General features: G+C 40.1%; 1 protein-coding gene across 1 annotated transcript; it reads left to right on the top strand.

Moving 5' to 3' along the window:
- Nucleotides 1-24068, top strand: trpa1b (transient receptor potential cation channel, subfamily A, member 1b). The gene is made up of 28 exons (XM_074621445.1): nucleotides 1-52; nucleotides 1933-2080; nucleotides 3417-3576; nucleotides 3768-3943; nucleotides 5620-5727; nucleotides 5910-6018; nucleotides 7256-7401; nucleotides 8135-8271; nucleotides 10140-10188; nucleotides 11734-11833; nucleotides 11918-12018; nucleotides 12489-12664; nucleotides 13789-13953; nucleotides 14875-14989; nucleotides 15202-15368; nucleotides 15527-15617; nucleotides 15741-15800; nucleotides 15891-15983; nucleotides 18210-18280; nucleotides 18428-18584; nucleotides 18705-18794; nucleotides 19595-19764; nucleotides 19857-19986; nucleotides 21174-21356; nucleotides 21473-21541; nucleotides 22800-22898; nucleotides 23002-23120; nucleotides 23420-24068. The coding sequence occupies exons 2-28, from the start codon at nucleotides 1985-1987 to the stop codon at nucleotides 23631-23633; spliced, it is 3351 nt and encodes a 1116-aa protein (XP_074477546.1). The 5' UTR covers nucleotides 1-52; nucleotides 1933-1984; the 3' UTR covers nucleotides 23634-24068.

The following is a 24068-nucleotide window of genomic DNA, read 5'->3' as shown; positions in this document are numbered from 1 at the left end:
TTTGCAGTGGTGAGGAGAACATCCCGATTGCTCAGCTCATCACACAAATACAGTAAGTCCTCAACGTTGTCTTTAATGTTTGAACTTTACTGCGTATTTATCTACTGCGTATTTATCAGAAACTATGAGGATAAATGAAAATATTAGGGATATTCTGGATGCTAACAAATGTTTTTATTGTGGAGAATATGCTCAAGTTTAAAGCTTTAGCTGGTGTTTCACTTAAAATGTCAATTTAACTAAATGTATTTGTTGGATTAGAATTGGTTATTGAGCAGAGTTACATTCAACAAGTGTCCACACTGAGTGCAGCAACAAACTACCTCATTATTCTTTATTCATTTGAGTTCCTCATTTATTTATCAATTAATGCTTCACATTTTATAATCAGTTTGTTTTTATGTTCCATGATCATAATCTAATAGTCCAATGCGAAATTTTAAGTTGATTATAGTTCTTTTGCTGCAAAAATCTATTAATAATTAAGAATATTATTAAACTCTGACTGGTCATTATAGGTATTCTAAGGTAGTTACGTTTTTTTAAAAATTTCCCATTTGTGCCAATAATAAAAATGTTATTATTGGCACAAATTATTATTATTATTATTATTAGACTAAACTTTGAAAGCAAGTCCCTTGCATGCGAGAATGTTATTGTTAAATGCAATTATTTGTTTGTTATTTTTTTGTCAGCTGTTTGGGAAATGTGTTTACCCGTGGCCATTAGTGCACTTCCTGTACGCTTGGCTCCTGCAAACACAAGAGTGGCAGACTCGGTTACAAAAAAACACAATGACACTTATTTACCGCCGCTGCTCGGAAACGATGGGGAGGATAACATCCAGTGGGTCATTATGTAATTAGAAGAAAATGAGGTTTCATTGTGCGGGTTTTACTGTAAATGACATTCTGTCTGGACTACAAAGTCCAGTGAGGTATTTTACATTGTGGTCCAGATTTAAGTGAGCCTGATCATAATATAAGCACCACTAAAATATTGATGGATCATAATGGAATCAGTTAATGCTACATCTGTAACATCTGCATCAATGGTCTACATGTGAACCTATATAGCTCGTAATTGGTGAGAGTCCCCTGAAGCAAAGACCACGTTTTTCTTTTATTTACCGGTCAGTAAATACTGATTTGCAGAGCTGCCGAGGAGGAGTGAATTAAATTGATCGCCACGGTGACCACAGCTCGCGGAGGTTAGAGTTAATTATTGATGGAGAGAGTACCTCTGCTCACCTTAAAGGAGACGGTAAAAGAGCAGGACCTGAACATCCATCCAGGTAAACTGACCTGTGCAATATTGTTTGAGCACAGTGACAGAAATGCGCTGTAAATCAAGTGAAACCAAATATAATTTCCACAAAATGACTTTCATCCACGCAGGGTGAAACTTTAAAGCTGCTGCTTTGACCTGAGAAACGACTCCGATCAGTCACAGTACACGCCAAAGGAGCGCTGCCGCTGCTGCTTAAGGTCGAGGGGATTTCCAATGAGAATTCTCCGTAGTAATTTGCTCCCCCCAAAAAAAATGCCATTTGTTGTTTGGCCTTTTGATGTGACTCGTATACGATACAATTACAAGGTCTCTCTCAATCCCGCTCGCCCAGGATCACCCAAGGACACCTGGGGACTGACTCAAACAAGCTGCCCCCCAGCTGCGAAGAACATAATTGCTTTCTTCAACAGAAGGACTTCGACCTCCAAACACTCGGCGGATCTGAATGCCCTTCCGGGTAAAAGACAAAGTCATCCGTGCCCATATCCCCTCATGGCGAGAGGGGCCTATGGCTTAAGGCGTTATCTGCCCTCTCGGTCACATAACGCTCGTCTAGCTTGTAAAGCAGGCTTTATTTTAATATTTTGCTGTTGCCTACATACAGATATGTGCATCCATGTGTGTGTGTGTGGTTGTGTCTAGGCCTGTGTCATTGCTGCCACCCTTAATGTCTCCGTTGAGAATCAGCTGAGTGATGAACTTCAGCAGGGAGGTGGCCCGACAGACCAGTTGTTACACATACGTGATAGAGGATGAGGACCCAGCCCTGGCAAGACTAAATGTATTCGAGGTGAGGAAATTGTATGAGTTTCTTAATTACTCACATATTAAAACCTCGAAGGTCTACAATAAAGCATTTTAAGACAGTTTAGTTTCTCTCTTCTACAAGTATTTACAATATGAGGAGTGTTTATGTAACACCCATATAACCTTATTGTGTAGAGCTGAATAGAGACTTAATGACAACTCAAGTGTTGTGTCATAATGTTCAACACCGTCTCACGGCAGTTTGTGAAATAGTCCCGTAATTTAATCTATTTGATTCATGCACATAGACACAAATTTCCCTTTTTTTTTTACGCTCAGCAAGACTTTCAACAACATATTTTTTGTGCAAATGTGACGCACGTGTTAATTTCCGCAGTCTTTTCAAAACAAAGCTACTTAGTTAGGTTTAGAAAAAGATCGCTCAATGGGTAAAAATAACACTGCAAGTGGCGTAACTTAAGTACAGAAGTTACGTGATAAAAACTACTTAGTTAGGTTTAGGAAAAGATTGTGGTTTGACTTAAAGTAACACCAGAAGTGGTGTGACTCAACTACGGAAGTTACGTGTCAAATAAATCAACGCTGACTTCTGGTTTCAGTCGAGACACAAACACCGGTCTCCTGGGAGAAAGTCCAGTGTTCCCATCCACCCCGACTTCCTCCCTACAAAGCATTTGTCGCTCTTTATAATTCCCGGTTCACAATTACGTGGATTACATAAAAATTTATTTTGTGCTGACCGTTACATTATTCAGGCAGCCGTGGCTCAGAGGTAGAGCAGGTTGTCCACCAATCGGAAGGTCGGTGGTTCGATCCTTGAGCAAAATACTTAACCCAAAACTGCTCCTGAAGGCTGTGCCATCGATGCGTGAATGAGTATTTAGATTAGATCCTGATGGGCAGGTTGGCACCTTGTATGGCAGCCTCTGCCATCAGTGTATGAATGTGTGTGTGAATGCTGACATGTAGTGTAAAGCGCTTTGAGTGGTCGGAAGACTAGAAAAGTGCTATATAAGTCCATTTACCATTACGAAAAACAAGTATAAATATGTGTCTATGTACACAAATTAATACATTTCAATTAATACGAACTGCTGTGCGACTGGGCTATAATGTTATACGGGTTGGAGTACTTAAACTGGCCTGAAAACGGATCAAATAGACATTATGCCATGCTTGAATTATTGCAACAGTAACAAGACACCGATAGCTGTTAATTCATATTAGCATTAATAAGTGTGAATACTCACTATCATGTAATCTGCGGTGAAATCAGAGACAGACTAAAAGGAAAATCTACTCGGATAATTCTCTCTTAACTCTCCTTCTATTATATTACATTCTACATTACTGTGTAGTTGGCTGAGAAGGGAGACCTGGCTCTCCTGGAGAACCTGGTGAGGAAGAGCCCAGAGGTCCTGAGCGAGAAAGATGAATGTGGAGCTACTCCCCTTCATCACGCCGCCGCAGGGGACCACGTCACCCTCATCCAATTCATCACCGTCATAGACTCACAGGGTAAGCATGCCCCCGTCATCGATCATAAATTGCTCTCCGGCACAGGTAAAATATGTGTGTTGTGAATCACTATCAGTTAAAGCAATATATTACAGAGTACTGTGTCTGGTGAGAGTGGACTGTATCTCCATGCATCCTTATTTATGCACATCTGTGTATGTATGTGTGTATTTGCATGTTTGCTCTCACAGTTCTGAGCAGCTGTGATGAGCAGGGCAACGTGCCCCTCCACTGGGCGGTGGAGCAGAACAAGGCAGAGAGCTGCAAGGCTCTACTGGACCTCGGGGCCGACCCCAACATCCTCAACACGGCCCTCATGTCCCCTCTGCACCTGGCTGTCAGCCACGGACACAACAACCTGGTGGAGGTGAGGAGGCCAAAAGTGCCCTGCCGAAATAACAATCTATTATATGAAGAGGGTTTTCTCCAGTGATTTGGTGTTTTCTCATTGATAACAAGGTCATTTTAAGATACATAAACATGCAAAGTACACTTACATAACTGCATGCATAGATGTTGATGACATGGAAGTTTATCTTTTGTTATTGAATGTTCAATTCAGGACTTTTTCTTTTAAGGGAGTGTATAAAAATAATTAGGGGTGGGATGGGGGGTCAGAAAAGGGGGAGAGATTTGTTATTATTTTTGTTGAGGCGAGGGTAGATTAACTTTGAGGGTCTTTTATTTGATTCTAATATTTTTTATTAGTGAGATTTAAAAACATTAAAAAACAGATCAAATAGCTCTTCTTGTGTGTTTGGAGGTGTGTCTTGCCATATGCAAAGGATATGGGGTGGGGCCAAATATTTGATATTATATTTTGTATTATATATTCAAGCCCTTCAGCACAGAGATGTTGTTCCCAGTTCACTCATTTGGTGGCAGTAATAATATTTTATTTAGCAATTCTTTATGGAGATTTATATATATATATATATATATATTGGTACAACACAACATATATATATATATATATATATATATATATGTTATTAAAGTGTATGTTTTTAAAGTTGTGCAGGAATGTGCAAATTAAGTTCACAGTATAATATATATTGAGAGTAAGGGGGAAGGTATTACAGCTTTTTTCTCAATAGGAGGGTTAAAAGAAAACATTAATAACACTGGGGAGAGCCTTGGTTTTTTTATTAAGTAAAATAAGATTCACCACCCCTACACATTCCAATAATTTACATACAGTCGCTAATGGAGTGGACTGATTACTTTTTCAAACCAAGCTTTAGTTGCTCCGATAGACCCAGTATGCCAACCGGATGCCCAATGTAAAACTATATTTGTTTCATTATCTCGACTTAATAACAGCCTGTTCACCCTGCTGCCGTCTGGCAAGCGATACAGAAGTATCCGCTGCCGTAACACCAGACTACAGAGCAGCTTCTCTCCTCTATAGGCTGTGAGACTCCTGAACTCCACATCATCCCTCACACTCCATAATAAAAACATAGTTTTGTTTTTCTTATGTAGCATAAAGGGGATACAGTACAACTGCATTTGGTTGTACAACCCTGTGTTGTACCATAGACTTTATGTCGTGTCTAGAAGGTAACCCACGAGTTGCGAGATTGTTAAGGTTAGGCATTTACCTCAAAAAGTTAAGGTTAGGATAGGTTAGGCACAACAGTTTTAGAAGTTTTTGCCAGATTTCGCAATTTACCTTCTAGGCACAATCTATCCGGTATAATAAATTAACCTTGGACCTTGAAAATAGAAAGATGGTAGGCTTAAAAAAGGATAGTAGACAGTAATATTATCACATCATGTCTTTTATAGCCCAAGAACGTGTTATTTAGAGCAGCTCTGCACTCTAAAGTCAACTGACAACTGTTTACGTATGTGACAAAACCTGACTCAACCGTCTACTTGGGAAGACCTTGTCCCGTCATCCCCATAGCATCTGGCTGCTGTCCACAAACTGACACAGTAGCGGCATGGTGGAGAATAAAGGACGCAGGCGCATAGAGAATTAATGTACAGGATGGAGCTCACTGTTACGTTTTTTTTTTAAATTTCTGCCCCCTGTAGCTGCTGCTGTCCTACAGTGCTACAGATTGCAATCTACAGGGAGACCTTGGGAACACCCCAGTGATACTTGCCTGCTCCATTAATAACTGTGAGGCTCTCAGCACATTGGTATGTACAAGAGTGATGCATTCAGACCTGCACCACCCAGGAAAAGGATAACTGTCCATCTGCACAGAACAGATTATATAGCTGTTTTTCATACTGACTGCCAGCCCTCTGCAGCTTTGTCTCTGACAAAGAATTGTCTCTTGTTTGTCTTTCTCTCCATCCATTCTCCAAACCTGTCAAAGCTAAAGCATGGAGCGCGGCTCTGCCAACAGAACAAGCTCGGCCATTTTCCCATACACGCCGCTGCCTTCGCAGGCGCAAAGAAAGCCATGGAAGTGATCCTGAAGGCCGGTATGACAAAAAGATTGATCCATCATCAAAAATTTAAAGTGCTGACAATAATGAAAAAGTTTTTACAAGGCCAAACGGCACATTAAACCTGATAGATAGGAAGAGAGTTCACCTCAGCCCCCTAGAGACATCTAGCAGCTACTTTGTACACAGGCCAGATGCCACACACTGACAGTGTGTTTATCCGCAGTGGGAGGTCTGCTCGGCAAATCTTGTGCTGTTGGAGAAAGATTTAGTCGGAGCACAAAATATTTATGATATTTCTGTGATTGCTCAGCAAGGGAATTAATGGGTATTTGCATTCTTGTGCTGTTTGGGAATTTACACAGACAGCACACCATGAATAGAAACAATTATTCCTAACTTCCCTCCACTAAAAATAACAAAGAACTTACATTTTAAAGTAAAAAAAAATTGAGGCAATGCAATTGAAATTCCCTTGAAAGCTTGTCAGTGATAAAAACAGACAAGCTTATACCTACAAGCAGTCCCTTACCAAATAGAAGTTTATTCAAGTGTGCTATTAGTATAGCTCAGTACTTATTTTAAACTTTAAATAAGAGAGCATACTTTCACTTATCAGAGATATACTTAAGTATACTTGTCTTTAATCTTTTGATAGTATACTTAAGAAAAGTATAATTAAGTATTCATGCCTTATAGGTCGGCAGAAAGATTTGGCTCGTAAACGAATGTTTTGATATGAAATTATTTCAATTCATCAATATTTTTTCTATGTTTTTGGATTTTCTGTTCATCGTTGAGGCATGTGAGAAAAACAAATGTTATTCATTTCTTTTATCATCACAAAACATCAAGTCAAATAGCAAAAGTATAATTTCATAAACTGAAAAGTGTGCAACAAGTATATAACTTGAGCTAACAGTATACCTATTCACTTGTAGTAAAGTAGTATAGTTGCAGTACAAAATACAACTCAGATGTAAACTAGTTGTGTACTCAAAGTGTACTATTCTTACACTTAAAGTACACTTAAAAGTATACTTTTATAAACTAAGAAGTGGGCCAATTTAGTCCCAATAAGTATTGAAGAAGTACACTTACAAGTATACTACTAGTACATTGATATTAGTGTACTTACTACATAAAGTATACTTGAGGAAAATATGCTTGAACTTTACTTAAGTATCGTAAGGGTTATGAGAAACCTTAATTTTTGGCCTTAAATATGTATTCAGTGCATCATTCACAATGATTTAATTCTATCACTTGGCAGGAGAGAAGTCGGGCCACCAAGCCAAAGGTCACATCAACTATTTAGACAAGTCCAGGAGCAGTCCGCTCCATTTGGCTGTACGTGGCGGGAATATCGAGACCATCGGCCTCTGCATTGCTACTGGGGCCAAAGTTGACCAGCAACAGGTAAAAAAAAGAAGATAGCATGTACATCTCGACGTTGCATAAATCTGCGCTTTTCATAAACCTTCCTATTGGCTGTCAAGAAGGGCAGACATTCATTTGGTTGTCACCGCTATTTTTTCCTACTCTGCATCACATAAACAGACATAAACAACACCTGGGAGCTGCAGATTAAAAACATTGCTTTCCATCTGTCCATTGCATGCTCTGTCAGATTTGCATTGTTGTGCAATCTAGATCTCATTTGGCTACACCTGTTAAGCATTTCCCCATCACTGTTAGAGAATGCCAGTCTTATTGCGCCCATCTGGGAGTGATCGTTACGTCTAGCTCCGGGGCAGTGGCCAGAGAGCTGCAGCAGGAATAGGGCGTACAGTAATAGCTTCGGTCGGCTAAATTGATACAAATTACCTCCACTTACGCTGCGGAGCTGAGTGGAGCGATCACTGGCCTCCTCCTGCCAGTCCTGGTTATCTCATTAAAGGCTTGTGTTACAGCCCCCAGTGTTCAGCCAGTAAGTCTGGGAGATACTCTGCTAACGTTACACTGGGGAAGCGTACAATACATGCATGCGTAATTCCTGTGTTTGTTATTTATTTTCTGCTCTGTCTAACTCAGTATGTCACAGCGTCTCAGTATGGAGCAGACATAATTGCGTTTGCAGAGCTTGTGAATATTCATTATATTTATTCATAATTCATCACTCATAATGAAACCGTGTTTTGTTGTTGTGCAGAATGACAGGTCCACGCCGCTTCATTTGGCCTGCACCCAGGGTGCTACTGAGGTAGTCAAGCTGATGCTGTCATCCTTTGACCAAGTGGAAGACGTCATCAACCTAACTGATGGGGCGAGTCAGACCCCTCTACACAGGTGGGCATACCCATGTCAGGTATATGACTTGATATTATATATTTATTTTGATGATGTTCTTTAGCTGGTCTTATAAGAGCATTTAGGACTTAGTTCAACATGTTGGGAAACATACTTATTTGCTTTCTTGTCAAGAGTTAGATTCATACATGGGTTATGTGTGGGTGGGACTATTTCTTGGACGGGTGCGATGACTGTCTGGAGACTTTGGCACATAATCAACAACTTTTCATCCCAACTCATCCCATACTGACGCTTTGCCAGACCCCTCGGCGTCAGTGAACTCGTGCTGAATATTGTGAATCAAACAAAAACACTTGCGTGGGTTTACGCAACAAAACCACTTAGTTAGGATTAGGAAAAATCAACATGAATGTGCTTAAAATCACAACGTTTGTAGTGTGAAAATGTGACTTGAATTTGTGAACACAGGACACAAATGAACAGCTGATTGTAACGTGAAAGTACAGCTTAAAGGGACTATATGTAAGAATCAGAAATTGCTTGTTAACAGCGACACCTGTGGCCGTTAAGTCAACTAAAGTCAGCGTCCTGTTGCTTGCGTTCGCGCTTGTGCTCGCTCTACATAGACATGAACGAGCATCGCTCAAAACAGTGAAGCGACACACGTCAGCTAAAACCACAATATCACTCTATATTTCACCGGCTTGGCAGTAATGTTATAGCTGACCAGACAAAGGTCTCTCCATGAATCACTGCTGATCTTAGTGCTTTTCCTGCCTCAGCCTCCCGACCGCGGCCGGAGGAAACAGGGGATCTCCGAGTTTTGGTCGGAGACGATAACGTTACTCGCTGCGGAGCCCCGTCACTTCACAAGACATGGGAAACCTCTGTTGGTCTGGAGGAGCTGCAGCATTTATTTCTGCACAAACGTCCACTGTACATTTACTAGATATTCTCAGAGCTAAATTAACTCTTTTGCAGTCTGTAGTGTGTGCGCATACCTTGTGTGGCGGTATGACATGCCGACGGCCATGATACAGCGTCGGTATTTGATGCCCTGGGAATGAGAACGGGCTGACATAATCCCCCGTAAAAAAAACAAAATTGACACTGAGTCATAATTACACTTTTGCTTTTTGGACAGATTAAAGAAACAACGTGTTAATTAGTGAGCTTTAGAGGTGCTAGTAGGCAGATTTTGTTACCTTTGGACAAAGCAAGGCTAGTTGTTTCCAGTACTGCTAAGCTAAGGTAACCAGCTGCTGACTGTAGGCTACTGTGTTCAGAAATACTTTGTATAGTAAAGATTTCACAACTTTAATTTGTCATTTTATGAATAGGCATTGTTTCAATTAAACTGTTCATAGATGAGCCCCTTTAAAATGTACACCACAGAATTGATGTAGATGTGTAATAATATCTGGTTACTACCTCAACTGCTTGCTCATGCTGCGTACAGAGCAATCTGCATAATATCAACCCTATAACACTGTGACAAACAAGAGGAAAACAGATATGAAACCCTTGGGTATAGCTGGGGAACTAATGAGCTTTAATTGGGGACAATAATAATGATAGGAATACATAATAAAGATATGCTTCCCACATTGATTTTTATCTAAAGGCTATTTGTGTTGGCACAGACAGCAGCAGAGTAAGACCTGTTACAAGGATAGGGGGAGGGGGGATAGATATTTGTGAGTATATGTAGAATGTAACCAGAATACCAGGAATTAGTTAATAAAGTATATCATTAAAGTGAGCCGTTACAATCCAGGAGATGTCTCAGGCAGGACTAGAATTAGATCGTCCTTATTTCACATCTGACTGTATTAAAACCTTGACTCACTATAAGCCATATGTGATGTGTCACTGGTTTACAACAACTGTGTTTACTTTTCCAGGGCTACAATATTTGACCACAAAGAGCTGGCTGAGTACCTCATTTCTTTGGTAAATACGGCACACACAAACACACCCAACAGCTGTTACACACAGGACACAATATCAGAGACTATTAATCTCCTGCCTTATGTGCAAGAAATTTCAAAACTGCATTTTTTCTTTAGTAAAAACTCCAATTGTGCAAATTAAAGGGCAAATCACCCACTTTTCCATCTGTACTGAGGTCTTCTGCTCCTCGGACTTCATTTGGTGATTTGGGTCATTCTGCCATACTGTATATGCAATTTCAAGCAAACCTTTTGATGTTAAAGGTGCTATACCCATTGCTTATAGACCATCTGTCACCATCTGTTACACTTCATAGGCCGTTTGAACAGAACTGTGTTGCCAGGAAAAAAAGCTTGGGTCCAAGTTTATCTCCCATCAACTCATTCTGTTAGCAAACACTGCGACAGGAAATAAACTCGTCCACACAGAGCGCGTTTACTTTAGAAATCATGAAATGGTTTGAGAATGACATCACTTGGCACCAAAGACACAGGTCCATTTTTAGGCTCAAGTAATTGACAGCTCGTTAAGCCCCGACGCCCCCTTAGTAGCTGTTGCTATGGCTGCCAAGCTTTCATCAGCTCTAGCTAGCAAGCTAATAAAGCTAATGTTAGCTGCATGAGTTGCTTGAAAACTTAGCTGGAGAATAAACTTCCCCAAATCCAACCAATTTGAGCAGGAGCTGCTAACGTTAGCTTTAATTTCTTCAAACTTAACGCTAATTACAGATATCTACAACGTCATTTTGCATAGTCAAAACTCTAATTCAAAATATCTGTAACGTTCATTACATTTTGACTAGGCAGAACGTATGTATCTCCAAATGAGATATCTCTAATCAAAATTAATTTCAAGATATCTATAACTTGATAGTAGATATCTCCAACTGAATTATGACTATCCCTAACTCCAGTTTGAGATATCTACAACATCATTTTGACTAGTCATAATTTAATTTAAGATATCTAAAAAGGACAATGTAGATATCTTCAATAGAGGGGAATTAAAGACATCTTGAACTGGAATTACGACTAGTCTTAATTGTAGATATCTGTAATGAATATCCGATCTAGCTATTAAACGTTAAAATGGTTTGCCATAGGTAGCAAGCTAATTAGCCGGACAAAGTCTAGCTTACGTTAAGGCAGACATACACACTGTTTAATCCATTCTTTATAGTTTTGCTATTTTTCCCATTCCTTGTTTCTAAGCTTAAAAATCTTCAAAAACGACATCTAAAATGTATGTAATTATTATTTTCCATTTCATTATCTGACATTATGAGAATCTCAGTCAGGGGGCTTTATTTGTTCTGTAAAATAGCACCCTCCTCCTGGTTTGTACAGTAAAACAGTGCACAACGCTCTCGCCATGCAAACTCCTCCCCGGTTGAACAAACATGAGAAATGTGGTGTAGAGAATTTAATACAGATGCTGCTAAAATTTCCCATCATTTCATTTGTTTGCAATAATTGCGGCAATGTGCATTAAAGTTAATGTGGTAATTAATGAGGTAATGTTAAGGTTTTAGTGTTCTCTCCTCAGGGTGCAGACCCTAACAGCATGGATTGTAAAGGAAACACTCCCTTGCTGCTGGCTACGAGCTGCGGAGCATGGAAAACTGTGGCTCTGCTGCTGTCAAAAGGTGAGCTACTGTCCTGTAATTCATCATATTATTTGCCTGATAATGCAGGTTGTGCACACAGACATGCATATATTTGTCTTTTAGGGGCAAAAGTAAACGTGAAAGACAGATGCGGTTGTAACTTCCTCCACCTGGCCATCCTCCAGCCCAAGGGTCTGAAAAACCTCCCAGAAGAAGTACTGCAGGTCAATCAATGCAGCCTGTTTGTGACTCATCAAATGCACTGTATGCTGCTTAGACAAAGATGTCATTAAGATTGGAATTTAATTACCGTAATGTCCTTGATCAATTTGCCTTGAGCCTGCATTCAAAGCCAGCTGATGAAGTTCATTATACTCTCACTAAGCCGGATGATCTTTTAAAACATTGTAAGCTTTACCTAAAGCTACAATGATGCTTTCAAAATGAGCCACAGAGGACGGCGGATACATTTACACCTGGTAGTTGTTTACAGACAGTGTATGAATGGGACCTCTCTGCATCTGTGCTCAAATATTATTACACTACATTATCATTTATATAATCTGGGGGTGTGTATGTGTATAACTGTAGCCATAGAAGTTATGTAATATGTTTATGCTTTGTTTAATACCCATATTATTATGCATTATAATGTATGAATACATAAATGTGTTTATGATGTGTCTAACTTTAGCTCAGCGGTGTGAAGGCGCTGCTGACCTGTGAGGATAATGAGGGCTGCACCCCTCTCCACTACGCCTGCAGACTGGGTATCCACGACTCTGTGAAGAACATGCTGGGCCTCTCGGGGCAGGTCGGCCTCGAATGCAAGTCGAAGGACAAGAAGTCCGCGCTGCACTTTGCTGCTCAGTGAGTTCGATTGGTCCCCGAGGGCATGACTTTCCATAAACCATCGAACTAAGCAATGCTGATTTGACCTGATTTTCACTCAAAGTTGCTCTCAAGTTTGCAAATTTGATCAATGAAGTGCCAGAAATGTCTCTGCTACCCACACTGACCAGTGTGGGATGCAGTGCATAGGCTATATCCGTCTATATTCTGTTATGTTATTTTAAAGCTACAACATTTAATTTGCAGAAAAGCTGCACTCTGGAGCATTTACTTTTTATATAACAGACTTTTTTTTGGAACATAGCTTTATTATTAAGAAGACAAGGTAGCTACATTCCAGTAGTTTCTCTGTAGCAAGTGTTATGTATTGATCAGTGATACCGCAAGAGTATAAAACATTAATCAAAAATGGCTCCTGAGAGGACTTTGACTTACGATCTGACTAAAGCCAAGGCTTTTATCTCTGTAATTGAACCACGGTGGTCAGATGAAAAATGAACAGCGTGCCTACATTTAAAGCTGTCTCCTCACTGCTCAGTTGTTTTGATGATTCATTGCCATGACATGCCTATTACACCGTGACCCAAAGGAGCTGTCGCAGGAATAGAAATCAATTAGCGAGGCACGTGTGAAGAAATGTCACTAATAGTGTGAAATGAGCGGACATTCAACATTATTGTTATTGATTTTTCTATCATGTACACCTATTTCATTAGATCCAGAGGGCAAATGAAGGCCACGCTATGATATCATACTTTACCTCTTGCAGACACCTCATTCGCTCATCCGCTGCACCGACACAAAGTGCTGCTGACCTTCTTAAAAGGTTCAGCGACAAAGAGAGATCATAGCAAGCCAAAATGTCACTTCTGTTTATGTCCTCTCGCAGTTTGCGGCACCATTAGTCATTAAAACTCCCCGACACTTTTTTATCTATATTGTACCTACAGGTTCATGCCGTGTTAACAGCAATCTTAAGTGTCTTTGAGCAAAGATACTCCATCGTCAAGATGAACTGTGCTGTAACTTTGCTGTGCATGTGGGCCTTGCACAAAAAGCATTTTCATTTCAGAGATCAGCAGATCATGAAAAAAATTCTTCCACAACTTACCGCTCCTCTCCTCATCCCTCTCTTCTTTAAGGTACGGGCGCTTCAATACATGTCAGCGATTACTGGAGACTATCACAGACTCTCGTCTGCTGAACGAAGGTGACGGGCGAGGCCTGACACCGCTCCATTTGGCTTCAAAAGAGGGACACACCAAGGTGGTACAGCTGCTGCTGCGCAAAGGAGCTCTCTTTCACAGGTAAACACACGTTTGCGTATAGAGGAAAACTAGCACAAACATAAAAAGTACATTACCGAAACATGCAAAAACATGGTGTACTATGGTGTCATCTGTTTAGCAATGAACCTGCAGTGGTTGCAATTTACAGTCAGACTGTATATAAAGATGGACGACATGACAGCTCCCCAAAAGTGAAGCCAAAACATCTTGATCGCCCCCCTTGTGGCTGGCTGCAGTATAGCTTATACATCCCGCCCCCTCCATGTTAGTGGATGGGACATGGGCCAAACTAAAAAGTCAAAGTAAAGTACAGGTCAAATACGTTTTCCCAAAGATGGTTTCTGTCATTTTAAGTAGTTACACTGATGTATATTCAAGTGTTCATTTGTCTGCTAAATTTGGTTTTAATTAGTTAGTCGTTGCTATAAAAAGGGGGATGAGACGTCATGATTGACAGCTGTGATTGACAGCTGCTCTGAGTGAAGTAGTCACACGCAGCAGGAGGCTCGGTAATTGAACGAGAGAGGAGATGTAACCGTCACAAGTCTGTGTACTAGACTCTACTAGAGCATACAGCTCCCCAAAACTGAAGCCAAAACCTCTTGATTGCCCTCTGCTGGCTGGCTGCAGTATAGGTCATAAATCCCGCCCCCTCCTTGTTAGCGTTTGGCTTCACTTCTGTACAGTGGGAGGAAGTGGAGACTCGTCGTCCATCTTTATATACAGTCTATGTATAACCAATTATTCTACCTGTCACCAATTCCAGTTAGTTGCGTATGTCTTGTTTACAGGGGTTTTAGAGGTCAAAACTCCAGCAACACTTGTTGTCAATAACTTTGTTGCCGGAGCTTTGACCTCTTCAGACTTTTTATCTTCTCCATGCACCTTAGAAGCAGGTGAAGTTGTGCCAGAAATCCCTACTCTGCTTCTTGTTTACAGTGATTACAAGGGCTTGACTTGTCTGCACCACGCTGCGTCTGCAGGATACACGCACACTATGGACATTCTCCTGTCGGCCAATCTCAAGTTACTGGATAAAACAGACGAGGACGGGGTAAGAATCACTATTATTTCAAAAGGTTTGATATTGTCCAAATTAATTTTCCACTTATTTGTGATGACAATTTTGTTTGTGAATACTTAAAGAATATAGTATATATACAGTTTTTCGAACATAATCACACAAATAACTAAAAGTAGCTCTGAATACATCAGACATCACTGTTCTACGATAAATGCAGCGTCCTGTCTCCTGTTATGTACCAGAACACTGCTCTCCACATCGCAGCGAGAGAGGGACATGTGGCCGCGGTCAGGGTCCTGCTGGCTCGGGGAGCAGAGATCACCTTAAACAAGAATTACACTTCGTTCCTCCATGAAGCTCTGCAGAATGGGAGAAAAGATGTGGTCAATACTGTAATTGACAGTGACAGGTATGTTATTTATACAAGTGTCTGTTCTGGTGTGAAAAAATAAGTTTTATACTCCAGGTGTTTTATGTGCTGAGGTTGTCATTCAGATTCTGGGGGTAGGAGTGTGGATTGCTGTTTCTACACATGTTTAAGATTCACTTGTGTTGTTTTTCTTCCAGAGCTGGTGAGGCTTTGAGTCTGTTCGCCCCCGGCTCTGTCCAGCGAAGCCCCATACACGACATGATTGAGTTTCTGCCTGAGACCTACAAGGTTTGCCACTGGCAAAAAAAAACATGTCTCTTTCTGCAGCTTGCTGTTGGTTCTAGTTGAGCATCTTTGTAAGAACGTGTACTTAGATTCTCTGTCACTGTGTTTTTCTACTTTCTTCAATAGCACCTGTTGGACCGCTGTGTGACGGAATCTGATGACGATTTCAACAGTCCTGCCTATCATGTAACCCATTTATAAAAACATAAAGTCTATATTGTATATAAAGCATATGCCAGGCAACAAAAAAAATAAACAATTCTTTATGTGTTGTAGATTGAATACAATTTCACATGGCTCCAAGCTCCCCTTGCAGTGATGAAGTTAACTGAAAAGACCTTGAGGGTTCAGCCACTTGCTGCACTCAACGTAAGCAACTTTTAATTTTTATCAAATGTAATTTTGGTGCAGCAGAATGCAAATAATCTACTCCTCCATGATTGATAAGTAGTGAAGTTCTATTATCACGCATTGCACACTGATGGGGCTTAAACACTCACCTTCATGTATCCACGGGCTCACATTTTGCATGTATAGACTCAACCTATAAGTGACAGTGGTAACTACAGCCATGCGTTGTGGCTTTGTCGGGTTTCCTCAGATTTTTCATTCCTCTGGCTAAAGAACACATTCTTGCTGTCTTTGCCTCCAGGGAGAGAGGCCTATGAGCAGCAGGGTAGCAAACTTTAGTTAGGAAAGTCGAGCAGTTAATGTTGGAAACTAAACTTGCTGCATTGTTTGGAAGGAAGCCGATTAACAAATCTGGCTCGGGGGCTATGATGAGTCAACTTGAAGAAGGGCGAGGCCGACTGTGCAGACTGTGGGTCAGTCGTTCTCCTCGACCCCAAACAGGGGCCACTTGGGAATGAGCTGCGAGGTCAGGTTGCTGTTAACGCTACCAAGTGTTGGGTATATATGGACAAGCTGCTAGATGTGGTCCTTAGTGATCACCACCTCTTATCATGCATTGCTGTTAACTGTCAGCAGTGGATGTATCAGAGGACAGATGAGGCAGGGTTACAATGTCAACTCATCATTTATACTGATTGTCATGTGCGACAGGCGATTTTGTTTTCATCCAGTTGGAAAGTGGCAGCTGAAGAGGCAAAGGTGTAAGCAATGAACCTACCTGAAGTTCCATAGTGCTCGTCCGCATGTAAATTCATATTGTGATATTGTTTTTGTGGATAGACTCAAACGCAGACACAGACTCAGGAGTAGAAGATTATTAAAGAAATTTACTGTAGCAAAGGCAGAGGGGGAGCAAGGTGGCTGGTGGATATCTGGTTGAGAGCAGGCAGGCTAAAGAAGATGGTCCTGGAGCACAACAGAATATGTTCAGACAGGGATATACTGTATACACGAGGAAGCAAACCACAAGGAAGACTAGATTCACAAGAGAAGGCTGAAGCGTGTACCACCACTGTAGCTGACTACCAATGATCTAGTGTGATGAGCCTGATAGAAAGCAGGTGTGCATAATCAGCAGGTAACTGGGAACCAGGAGGGAGCAGGTGAGGGAGCGCCACGCCCATTATACACAGACACAGAGAGACTGAGGCAGACAGGAACACATGAGAGTCACCAGGGACGGGGATAACACATATAAGGGAAAATGGACATGAGTGAAAAACGTGAGCGCGACAGATGTTTAATATTCTCATTTCACAATTAATTAAAAATGGGTTAAATCTGCATGAAGGTGTTCACAGATATGCTTTTGTGAGTAGCCAAGTCTAACAGGGCTCTGTCAGATCATTGAACTAAAGGTGCATTACGTAATCTGTTATATAGTTATTCACAAAGCAACCATCACTTCTTCTTTTAAAGAGGACCTATTATGCTTTTGTGTTTTTCCCTTTTCGTTTAGTGTGTTACATAGTTTTTTTGTGCATGTAAAATTGCTGCAAAGTTACAAAGCCCAAAGTCCATGCTAAAGGGAGTTACACTCCCCCACAGAAACACTGCTCCTGAACTACCTGAAACGCCTTGCTTGAAGTCCCGCCTTTTCTTCCGTAATGTGGTGATGTCACCAAGTAACACATTTACATAATACCTGCCCAGCGGCTAGTTTGGCAAACAAAGCTAGTTAGAGCGGAGCTAGAACGGAGTCCGAAGAGTTTGGTTCGCTTGACCAATCACAACCGAGTGGGCCAGCTGACCAATCAGAGCAGACTGGGCTTTTCGGGGAGGGCGGGGCAAGAGCTCAAACAGAGCGTGAAAAGAGGGTGAAAAGAGGTGCTGCAGCACAGCCAGTATGAGAAAGATAAAGCGTTTTTCAACATTAAAGCATGTAAACATGTTCTAGTAGAAACCCAAAATATGTATGCGCCTGAAAAAATTTGCATAATATGTCCTCTTTAATATGTCTTTTTCCGCGTTGTATTATTAGATTTATTACGAACAATCTCATCTACCACCAAATGTTAGAAACACTTCATAGCAGCTGATGTCGTCCTACATTATGCCTGTGGGAGATCAATAAGATGCACATACTTTTAAATTTTTTAGGCTTTAGCTGTCAGGCTGTTCTTTCGCGCTTGTAAAAAATGTGCCATTAACAGCGGGCTATTTTTTCTGTTTCTCTTTCTGCAGGCGATGGTGCAGTACAACCGCATTGAACTCCTCAACCACCCTGTCTGCAAAAAGTACCTCGCAATGAAGTGGTGCGTCTTCAAGAGTGACATTCCTCATTCTGATGTGTTGCGACTACTGAGATGATTTTGTTCTGCTGAATGCACCAAATACAAATGCATTATTTACTTTGAATGTCATTCCTCTAGTGTTAAAACCTTCTTTGTTTTAATCCACAGGTTTGCATATGGGAGCCTGGCTCATGTGCTTAACATGTTTATGTACCTGTTAGGCTTGCTGCCCCTCACTCACCTGATAGTGACCCTGAGGCCCACCCTGAACATCACCGACACAGGCGGGCACAATATCACCATGGTGCCCTCATCTTTCGTAGAGGTACAGAGATTATCAGTATTAAAGAAATTGAAGCTTTGTGTAAGCATATAATTTATGTTCCAAATGAATCGACATTTGTCATTAGGATGCAAGTAAATCTCAATATCCTTCATTTCCCAGCAAAGTCTGTTCGTGTCCTTCTGTATGATAATGGTCTTGGTCATGAACGTCTACTCCATAGTGAAGGAAGTGGTGCAGATGTCACAACAGGTACTGTTACATCACATGAAGGATGTGCTCATAAATCTGTTCAGCACCAGGTCTGTGTGGACACACTAGCAATCAGGTGTGATGGATGAGCAGGATCACTGAATGACCACAGGATGTCACCTCAGCACTTTACCGTAGTCATTTTGATTATTACTATAAGAAATATTACATCACATGTTCAGTAATATACAGTTAAAGTGTTGCATGAATGTTTAAAGAGACCCACGTAGACCCATGTTTGTCTTTTTTAGGGGGAGCAGGGAGTCTTTAGGGGGAGAAAGCAGATCAACAATATATGTCACATAAAAGTGGTGTACATCATCTGAAAGCTGGGAACCTGAAGATTAATTTGAGATGCAGCTCAGCACTGTGTATCAAATTGTTGTGGGCTTAGAACATTATAATAGAAGTATACTGTATGATGGCAATCCCCATGCTCTATTATGTCTCATAAGTTGTTGCCACAGTTTTAAGGTTGATACCGTTTGTTACACAGATTTGGTGCTAAATTTAACAAGCACCACTATTCTGGAAACTGCTCAGAAACCCCCTTATTGTCAATCTACCTAGGGAAGCCATCCATCCTCTGAATGCCCTAGGTCTGTAGTTTGTGGTTGTAAAGTTTCATGAGGCTGTGATTATCCTAGAGGTCACCACAGGTCATTTTATACAGTGAGGTCAAGTTTAAAAAAATGGTCTCACTACGATGACTGAATGAAATGTTGTCAAATATCTGCAAGGTTGTTGGTCTGCTAATTATTTTGTGTTTTTCTTGATTTTTCATCTCTCGTCACTAAAAGCGCATGAATTACTTCAAGGATTACTCCAACCAGAGCGACTGGTTTTCTGCCGTCCTCTCTCTTCTGTTCGTGATTCCCATCATGCTCAATGCGGAGGGTTCTTTACACTGGCAAGCAGGGGCGATGGCAGTTTTAAGCTCCTGGATTGGATTTCTCCTTTATCTCCAGAGGTACTGACTTAATAGCGCCAATTTCAACATAATGTCTTTTTTATGATGCACTGTAGAGGTCACTAACTGTTATAATCTTCCTGTTTCTGCAGGTTTGAGGGCATTGGCATCTATGTTGTGATGTTTTGGGAGATCATGAGGACACTGGTCCGTATTGTGACGCTGTTCTTGTTCCTGGTGTTAGCGTTCGGTTTGGCGTTCCACGCTCTGATGCTCAACCAGGTAGGAGAAGAAAGTAATAATCAAAACTCCTAAAAGTTAAAAGCCCCTTGAACAGGCACAATAGGCTCCAGTGTTTTTGCCATTATCAGTAGTGGAGCTAAAAACAGAGTTTATACTATGGGTGGATGAAAAGCCATTTTGTCATTAATACAAAAGGCTTTATCCTCTTGGGAGCATGAATGCACTATGCTAAGCTAAGCCACCTGGCTGCTGGCATGTAGCTTCATAATTAACAGACGTGAGAAGGGTATCAATCTTGTCATCTAAAGGCCGTTACACACCAGTGATGTTTTATTCTTGTGATTAATTCACATGTCAATATAGTTTTTCGAACTGTTTTGTTTTGGCGCAAATACTTTTACACAGAACATGAATATTACGCGGCGAAAAGCGACATACTTTTTTCCGGAATGAGGTTGATTTTCTGAGCTTTCGCACCGCGCATAAAAGCATCAACCAATCACATTGTGTGGAACGGGTTGAGTTACGGAGGCTCTGTAGTCCAAACCAGGACACCAATCTAAATGATTCCCTTCATCCTTGACAAAGGCAGCGCAGACCAGATCCTCTCCTTCTGTTTTTACCTTTAGCAATAAAAGCCCTAGACATATCATATTCGCTGGTGAGTATATTTGGCATTTTCGTGTTGTTTATTCGTCAGGCCCCCGGTGTGTAAAGACCTTAACTCTCGGCGAGAAAGCTAATAAGCGTATTTCCCAAAATGTTAAACTATTCCTTTAAACTGATGTTGGCATTAGACAACTAGGCCACCTAATCATTCTCTGTGGAGCATAAATATCAATAGCAAATATTACAGTAATTAGGCCGGTAGGTCTAGACAGTCTTTGTCTGCACCTATGAGTTAGAGACTGACTAAATTACTAAATAAACAACTGACATCACCATCTTTAGGCCTCACTGTAATGGGTTAAACACATTTGTTAGACATGTTTTGTCCCTATGTACTACTTGTGTGTGATTTGCACTTCATGCATGCTATGTGCTGCATTTGAATGAACTCTAAACCACTGAAATTGAACTGAAAGGATGTTATAGAAAAATAAATTAAGCATTGTGACATTTGGACATCATTATCCAGCTAATGCATGTTTTATTATAATGGATTGTTTTACACCTCTTTTTAAAAAGATAGATAGATAAAGCTGTTATTCTTTTTTTACCCTTAGAAAGAGTTTGACAGCGTGCCTCTCTCAGTGATGCAAACGTTTGTGATGATGGTCGGGGAGCTGAACTACCAGAATAACTTCCTGGACATTTATCTCAAAGGCCAGCTTCCTTTTGGTTTCCTGACTTACGTCATTTTCGTGAACTTTGTTCTGCTCATGCCAATACTGCTGGTGAACCTGATGGTAAGTCAGCCTGTTGTGTCTATTTTCATTGATCCCTTACATGCATTACTGTAGTTGCTACTTTTGAATTGCTGAACAAATGACATGTTTCTTATTAGTTTCTGCTTGTGTCGTAGATTGGTCTAGCTGTTGGAGACATTGCCGAAGTACAAAGAAATGCTGCCCTCAAAAGAATAGGCATGCAGGTATGTATGGAAATAGCTTGTCTTTTCCTAGAGCTTTTTTTAATGTATGTAGCATTTTCAAAACTTGGAAGATTTTGTATCTTTTATCCTGCTCATTCTGTGTATACTTAACGGACAAATAACCAGAAAGAACAGTAGATGATGTTGTGATGTTTAGTCCCTGAGGCCTTTTTACAAGTAGACTTGGAACATAGACATGTGAAATATAATATATTATATAATATTATTGGCAGGAGACTATTGACGGTAAGACCTCTATTCAAACTATCCCGAATATAGCTGTATGACTATTTAGATTTCAACACAAACACAGCCTGTAAAGTTATGGCAACATTATTTTTAGAAGTGACTAATTTAACAGATGTACTTAAGAATATAATGATAGAGTAATGATAGTTTGGTAACACTTTCTAGGACGGCCATGTCTATAATGCATTATAAACATACTTATAATGCATTATAATCTGCTTATAGCACTGTATGATTTTAGTCATAAGCTCTCGTAAATATTCATAAATCTTTATAACAATAATCATAAAGCATTTTATAATGACTTATAAGGTCAAGTATCATAATATTTCATAATAATTCAGATTTTTTTGCAAGTATCATAGTGTTTTATAATTCTCATAGTTGTAGTACATTATAATCTTTTAATAATACATTATAATCACTATTATAATGTATTATAATGTGATTTTAAGTTACTCCAAGTGGTCATTGTTTGCTTTAAGTAAAGTAAAAATTAATTTTACGAAGCTTTGTGCGTTGTTCTTGCTCAGATTTTTCACTTTACTTAAAGCAAGCAATGACCACTTAACTTGAACTTAAACTTAAAGTTAGAATAATTTATAATCCCATTATAAAAGTCTAATGTTACAAAAAGATTATAATGTATTACAACTATGAGAATTATAATACACTATGGTCCTTGCAAAAAAATGTCGGTGAGTGACTAGCAATTATGATACTTGATCTTATAAGTCATTATAACATGTTTTAGAATGTGTTATGATTATTGTTAAAAAGCATTATGGATATTTATGAGTGCTTATAACTCTTATTATACAGTGCTATAAGCAGATTATACTGCATTATATGTGTGTTTATAATGCATTATAGACATGGCCTTCATACAAAGTGTTACCGATATTTGTTTAGCATAATAATGTGTAACCTTTAGGTCGAACCAACCTCACCAAGAGGTTCCTCTTCAAAGTTTCACCTCTTGACTGAAAATCTGAATTTCTGACCCCAGATTGAGCTGCACACCGCTCTGGAAGACAAGCTGCCTTATTGGTTTATGAAGCGAGTCGACAAACCCACCCTCACCATCTATCCAAACCGCTGCTCCAGGGTATGCTCAAGACTTGCTAAGAAAAGATATATTGATTTGTCTTTTCTAATTTACTTTGTAATTGTCAATTCCCTTTCTTAACCCTTTCCACTTGTGTTAACAGAACTTTATAAGGCATCTGATCACAGGTGAGGACCACACAAATGATGTCTGGAATCGTCTGCAGGTCAAATCACAGAACTGCACCATGCTAGAAAATGAGCTCAAAAAGCAGAAGCGCAGGTAAAAGATTATGGAATTGTTTGTAATTATTACTTCAAATACAATGAAGTACCATAAGGAATGCAACAATTATGGTATATCAAGCAATTTACCAATAGTAGTTTTTGATGCATGAGCGGCCCCTAGTGGTTTTAAAGAAATAAGGTCTGTCACCAGGTCACAGAAAGATGTGACTCACTGTATTCCTTTTGTATAATAAGCTCATGGAGCCACTCAGCAGTATCGCCCTCAGAAAAAGCCTGATCATAAATTAAGTTTAAATCTCCGAGCCACCCAAATTTGATGTTTTTCCTCCTCAGAATGAAAGAGGTGTCGGGCATGATGGAGAAGCAACACAACCTGCTGAAGCTCGTCATCCAGAAGATGGAGATCAGCTCAGAGGCCGACGAGTACGACGGCCCTGAGAACCTCAGACACAACGCGTGGCCGAGGATGAGTCAGGCGAAGCCAAGAGGACACAGCGTGTCGCAGTGGGTCCCACTGATGAAGGCCATTGAGTCCAAAAGGAGCTGAAGAGGATGAGACAAATAAAACGTCTTAACCTAACATTTTACAAAGTGAATTATCACATTATACAAGTATAGGTATAAATGGCATAATTATATGACTACTGCACAATGTAATTCCTTATATTAGTAAGATGTAGAACTCATATCCGCTATATATATATTTATTGTAACAGTTAATTTAATGAAGTGCTTTTAACTGAGTTGCCTTGACTATTGTGTGGTTTGATACTGGATATTATTGTGAATGTTTTCATTATAGGCTGAAACATTAAGTCACACAGTCGGGACCCACTGATAACGAATGTTTTAAGTCATTTTGTGGTATGCAGTGTTGCCATACTTCTATTACCTGTTTCTGAAATGCTGTAATGTGTCTTTATGTGCAAGTTAGTTATGTTAAAAGTAAGTAAAAGATCTTAAAAGTTAAAGAAAAGACTTT

This window comes from Sebastes fasciatus, chromosome 21 (assembly GCF_043250625.1).
Source record: "Sebastes fasciatus isolate fSebFas1 chromosome 21, fSebFas1.pri, whole genome shotgun sequence".
Taxonomy (NCBI): domain Eukaryota; kingdom Metazoa; phylum Chordata; class Actinopteri; order Perciformes; family Sebastidae; genus Sebastes; species Sebastes fasciatus.
Note: the sequence above shows the minus strand (reverse complement) of the source record. Positions and strands in the feature narration are given on the sequence as shown.

Coding starts and splice junctions, on each gene's coding strand:
- trpa1b (XM_074621445.1), top strand. CDS start 1,985: ATGAACTTCAGCAGGGAGGTGGCCCGACAGACCAGTTGTTACACATAC. Junction 8,272..10,139: donor AGTCAGACCCCTCTACACAG/GTGGGCATACCC, acceptor TTACTTTTCCAG/GGCTACAATATTTGACCACA. Junction 21,357..21,472: donor TACTGCTGGTGAACCTGATG/GTAAGTCAGCCT, acceptor CTTGTGTCGTAG/ATTGGTCTAGCTGTTGGAGA.